Source organism: Telopea speciosissima, chromosome 3, assembly GCF_018873765.1.
Source record: "Telopea speciosissima isolate NSW1024214 ecotype Mountain lineage chromosome 3, Tspe_v1, whole genome shotgun sequence".
Lineage (NCBI taxonomy): Eukaryota > Viridiplantae > Streptophyta > Magnoliopsida > Proteales > Proteaceae > Telopea > Telopea speciosissima.
This window is the reverse complement of record NC_057918.1, coordinates 42,015,384-42,021,383: the sequence shown is the minus strand read 5'-3', so window position 1 is coordinate 42,021,383 and position 6,000 is coordinate 42,015,384. Positions and strand designations below refer to the sequence as shown.

Below are 6,000 nucleotides of genomic sequence, written 5' to 3'. Positions count from 1 at the left end.
TTGAAGCTAAGGTTCTCTTGAAAGAGAAGGGAGGTTTAATTTGATATATAAAGATAAAAATGGAAATTAAAAAAAACTTGATTAAACCAAGACTAGCTTGGTTTAGGTATCCCAAATATAATATTCGAAACGTTAGGAACCTTAACTGTAATTTCTTAAAATGTCATTTACCCTTTTTGGCAACCAAGTTTGCCGGTTAAATTGGACTAGCAAGAACCGGACCCGTTTAGATTCGATTCCCGGTTGGGTTTAAAAAAGAATCTTTAGGAGTTGCAGAACATCTCTTACTCTGTGAGAAAGAAGGATTTCTTTCTCCGACTGCTGTTCTTAGTTAGCTTCTTTTCATCGAGATTTGCAGCCCCCTTTCAGGCTTAGTATTTGCAGTTGAACCATTCAATCATGGCCACCACTTCGGATTCAGAATCCTCAACTTCTTCTTCTTCGAGCTCAAACGAAGCACAGAAGCCCCAGATAGAGCCGTTAAGGCTGCCAACGATCGAGGAGATCCGTGGCCAAGACATATGGAACAACTGCGCTGTTCGAAGTGTTGTTAGCGGAGTAATGGGTAATTAATTGAAACGAATAAAAATCTTTCTTTGATAGGACTCCTGGGTTTTGACAATGCTTGGAATTATATGCTTCTTATTTCTCTTTGCTTGTATCATACTTGTTTATTTGCTCATGAACGATATATATATATATATATTTTTGTCTTTTCGATCACAAATTGGAAATTTGGGTCTCTTAGGGTCAGGGTTTGACTTTATTTAATATTGGTTTTGCTATTTAATGGAAATTGTACTAGGTGATGGGCTTGGGTGTTTCATGTGTTTGCTTCTCGGGTTTTATTTGCTTATGAAAGATTGTTTCTTGTCCTTTCATTGGAAGTTTGAGAATTGGTCTCTTAGTTCAGGATTGGAATTCCTTTAAAATGGGTTTGGTGCTTAATGGAATTTTTTACTGGTGGTGTGCTTGGGGTTTTCATGGGTTTGTATGATGTATATATTTTTTTGATAGTTTAATTTAGAAACTTTTTTACTCATAAAGACAAAGAATTACAATCTATAATTAATGAAGTGATCAGCATATTTTTATCATTACATAAAATAACCAGCTCCTCCCTTCCGGATGGAACAGAGTCAATAGACGCAATGTAATCCACAGGCTGATTCGATTATCTCCAAACATGCTCAAGCGTAGTAATTTCCAAAGCATCTTGCACCTGAAAGATTGTACTTCTCAAATGCAACACAGTCCATGGACAATTGACACTACCTTGTAAGATATCTTCCGCAGACTTTGAGTCAGAACAGACTGAAATCCTTGTAAAATTCCGCTCTACACACTATATCAGACCCCAATGAATAGCGCTAAGCTCCATGGCAAAGACAAATCTGTCCCCTCCTTTACCCATATAGGCAAAGATAGGTAAACCGTCATTACTTCTCACAAGGCCACCGTAGGAAGCTATATCTTGACCAAAAGAGCCATCACAGTGTAGAGCTACTCTATCCTACTCCGGATTCTCCCACAATCAAGTACGTGGCACTTGCATAATCCATTTGACTTGAATTCCCCACTTCTCCACCAAAAACTTATTTCTTCTATTCTCCATTCCTGAGATAAAATTAGAAAATGGCAGCGATCCAAGACTTTTTTTTTGCTAGAGATTAGCAAAATATATATTATAAAAAAATATCTGATATACAATAAAAAAGTCTAGGCATACCCAGACCATAAGTACAAGAAAGACCATGATTTGAGCTACCACCTACAACTTGGCCATCAGCAGCTTACTCAAATCCACAATTGACTTCTTACCTCACCTTTGGCATTTCCATAGCAAGGAAAAAGACAATTTACAATTAAATAAATCGATACCTAGGTCTTTCTTGACTATCCCATTCAACATCTGCAAGGATAAAGTGAGGACATTCCTCCTAATATTTATTCCATGTTGACGAGGCAGCTTTCTTTGCCAAGATATCAGCAACACAGTTTGCTTCTCTGTAAGTGTGCGTTATTTTCCAAGATGTAGATATCAAATAACACTTCATTGATCTCCATTGTTGTTCAACAATCAGCAGGATTGTTTGATGGGAAACACACTGAATCACTGCTTCTGAATTGCATTCAATCCAGAGTAGTCCCATCTCTTTACTGCTTGTAAGGTGAAGGCCAATACACAGCTGAAAAGTCTGCATACAAATTTGTTCTATTCCCCAAAAATTGCGAATAGCATCCTTGGTGAGTGGTGACGACCTTCATGATCTCTAAAAATACCACCTGCACCTGCTTCCATGTCTTTCTTGTTCAGTAGCTAGGACCCCTGGATTTTCAGAAGGATAACCATCAATTTAGTCTATCAAAGATCCGGGAGTTTCCAAACTATTTCAAAAGAACTGGAGGACGAAAGGGAGGGAAGATGATCTCAAGCTTCTTTGAAATATCAAGATCACCTGCTGATTTAATATTACATGATAAGGTCACTGAAATCTCTTTGACATCCTTTTTGATTTTTTCAATGATCAGTGCAACTGGAGTACTGGACTTCTAATGCACTCAAAACACCTCTGGTTTCGTTCTCTCCATATATGGCCCAGTATAATCACAAAAAAACGCATTCCAAATCCGATGAAGAGGTACCACATTAGCTTTGTTATGCCACCAATTGAATAACTCCATCACCGAATTACATGATTGCCATCTCACAGAAATTATATTCATAAAAAAGTGCCAAATCTCCATAGAAAACGGACAATGCAAGAAGAGGTGCTGAAAGCCTTCACTTGCATTCAAACGTAGCTCACATCTGAACACCATCGGGATCATCTTCTTTGTCATCATTTCATCTACCGGTATCTTCATATTGATCCATCTCCAGGCAAAAATCGATTGCCTTGGGAGCAGCCCTTTATTCCACACCATAACTGCCCAAGGGACTTTCGGGTAGTGATCTCTAATATCATCCCAAGCCGATTTGACATCAAACTCACCCGATTTGGATAAGTTCCACTTGCAAGAATCACGTTCCACTTGACTTGGCAGCTTTATGGAACTCACCACCTGAAATATATGCTGCAAAACAGAAGATTGCACATTAGGTGAAACCCATCTCCGTTGCGAGATAAAATCCGATACCTTGGCTATTAAAGGAAGAAAAATCTCTATGTCAAGACCAGATAATTCCGCAATGGAGACGTCTCCGAACCATTTATCATTCCAGAAATTTATGTCTCCCATCGCCAATAATCCATTTTTCCTTATTTGATACATAATGCCAAACTTTTCTGATTCCTTGCCAAATCGACGAAGCTTGAACCTCCAATTTTAGAGATCCATCAACATTGAGATATTTCTCTCTCATGTAGTTGCTCATACATGATGACCCATGTAATAGACCAACATAACTACATAACAACACCCTTATTCACATCCCTCAACCGACGAACACCAATGCCTCCTTCCTTCTTTGGCATGCACAAAGAGCTCCATTTTACAGTCATCGCTTTTGATTTCATCGAATCCCTTGTCTAGATGAACTTCCTCATCCTCCTTTCCATTAGACTAACAAGATAGGACGGTCACCAATAAATGGAGAAATTGTGGATTGGGATACTTGACAAAACCGGTTTAACCAATTGCGCTCTACCCACCATTGATAGCAGCTTGCCTTTCCAACCCACCATCCTGGCTTTACATTTGTCTACCATAAGCATCATGACTTCCTTTTTCACACGACCCCTAAATATTTCAACACCCAAATAGTGAGTGGGTAGATTGCATTCCGAAAACCCAAGAATTTGTTTAATTCTTATCTTCCAAACAGCAGACAACTACCCAAAAAATAATTTACTTTTTGGGGGTGAATCTTTTGACCTGAAAAGCTCTGATATTGGTCCAAAAAAATCTTGATATTCTTCACAAATCTTAGATATGCATTCATAAACAAAAAGATATCATCCCTAGACATCAGATACTTTGCAATGTTGACATTTCTTGGCCCCTGAATGGCTTTAATCTTGCCTTTCTGGCAAAGGTCCGTTATCCCCTTACAAAGAACTTCCCTGGCTAAAATGAATAATAAAGGTGACAACGGGTCCACCTGACGTAGACCTCTTTGGACCCCAATTAACCAACTGGCCTTCCATTAACCAGCACAGAAATTTTAGTGGACGAGAGAATTTGATGAAATCCATCTAATCCAACCCTCCGAGAAGCCAATTCTCTCCAGAACATCAAATATAAAATCCCACTCAAGGGTGTCATATACAACAACGACAACAACTCAGCCTTATCCCAACTGAATGGGATCGGCTATATGAATCCTTATGAAGGCAAGATATAAAAATTAAAAGTAAAGAAAATGAACACAACAATATCAACTACAGATCAGTCTTATACAAACTAATTGGGGTCAGCTACACAAATCCTTGCCATCCAGTTAGCTCTATTCGACGTCATACTGGAAAAAAGACCTAAACTATGCATGTCTTTCCTCACCACTTTTCCAAGGGTCATTTTAGGCCTGCCTCTAGCTCTTATAGAGCCTTCAATCTGAATCAAGTCACTCCTCCGAACTGGTGCATCAGAAGGACTCCTTTGAACAAGGCCATTCCACTTCAGACGACTTTCTGTAGCTTATCTTGGATCCGGGCTACTCCCAAACCAGCTCTAATACAATCATTCCTTATTTTATCCTTTCCGGTTTTGCTACTCATCCATCTCAACATCATATCTCCGCTACTCTTAGCTTATCTATATGACGCTTCTTAACTGCCCAACACTCTGCGCCATATATCATAGCCGGTCTTATGGCTGTCCTGTAAAATTTTGCATCAAGTTTTAAAGGGATCCGTTGATCACATAGCACTCCAAATGCACCTCTCCACTTCAACCACCCTACTTTAATCCTTTGTGAGACATCATCTTCTATATCACCTTCCTTACTGATGATTGATCCTAGATACCAATGGTCACTTTTGCGGAATCTCCACCTCATCAACTTTCACCCCCTCATTATCCATCCCAGAGTTGCTAAAGTTACATAACATATACTCTGTCTTCGTGCTACTTATCGTAAAACATTTTGATTCCAAGGTTGATCTCCATAACTCTAGTTTGGCATTATTTCCAGCCTTTGTCTCATCTACCAGAATAATGTCATCAGTAAAAGCATGAACCAAGAACCTCTCCTTCGATGTCTCTGGTTAACTCATCCATAATAAGCGCAAACAAATAAGGGCTTAAAGCTGATCCTTGATGTAACTCAATAGTAATTGGGAATTCACTACCTTGACCCTCCACGGGTCTTACACTAGTCACCACCATGGTTCTAAATCACGAAACCAATACGAGATAAGGTGCAACTTTAAAAAATCCCTTTACTCAACAAGTTTCGATCGAGATGTTGGTAATTTCGTAAGTTTTGACACTTATGCCCATCGAAACTTGAGGAAACCTAGCTCGAAACCAGGACAAACACTTTTTTATGCCAGAAACCAATACACTTATTTATGCCAAATATCATTTAAGTAATACATTTACTTAAGATATTGTTCATTAATAAGCTAATGCCCCCTATTTGAATCCAATAAAAATAGTTAAAAAAATAAAATTCCAAAAGGATAAAAAGTCAACACCTCAGTTCAAGAAAAAAAATTGGATTTTCGGCTGCAGATGCAATTTTCAACTTTTAAATATTGGGGTGTTTCTCAAATCTATAAATTTCATAAATCTTAATATGATAAAACATTGCTAAAAACCAAAAGTGCGGTAAATTATTCATTTGTTTTGATGTCTAAAAAAATATATATTCATTCAGAGCGATTTTGACAACTCTATGTTAGAACACGGGGCTTAGTCAAGTCAAGTCGGAGTGTGCTAGCGAGTTGGGGCGGAGCAACAAAAGTGAAGCGAGCTACGCTAGTAGCGCGCGCCTTTTTCCCCTGGCTTCTATGTTAGTTGTAGCGCTAAGGAAGCTTTCCAACAAATCCAAGA

At 38.6% G+C, this 6,000-nt stretch overlaps 1 protein-coding gene across 1 annotated transcript in view; it reads left to right on the top strand.

Moving 5' to 3' along the window:
- Positions 1 to 313: 313 nt before the first annotated feature.
- Positions 314 to 6,000, top strand: part of LOC122653715 (mitochondrial import inner membrane translocase subunit TIM22-4-like) — a 59,331-nt gene continuing 53,644 nt past the window's right edge. Inside the window, exon 1 of the mRNA XM_043847649.1 lies at positions 314 to 565. Within this exon, the coding sequence (XP_043703584.1) occupies positions 400 to 565 (166 nt within the window). The 5' untranslated portion in view covers positions 314 to 399. The remainder of the gene's footprint in view (positions 566 to 6,000) is intronic.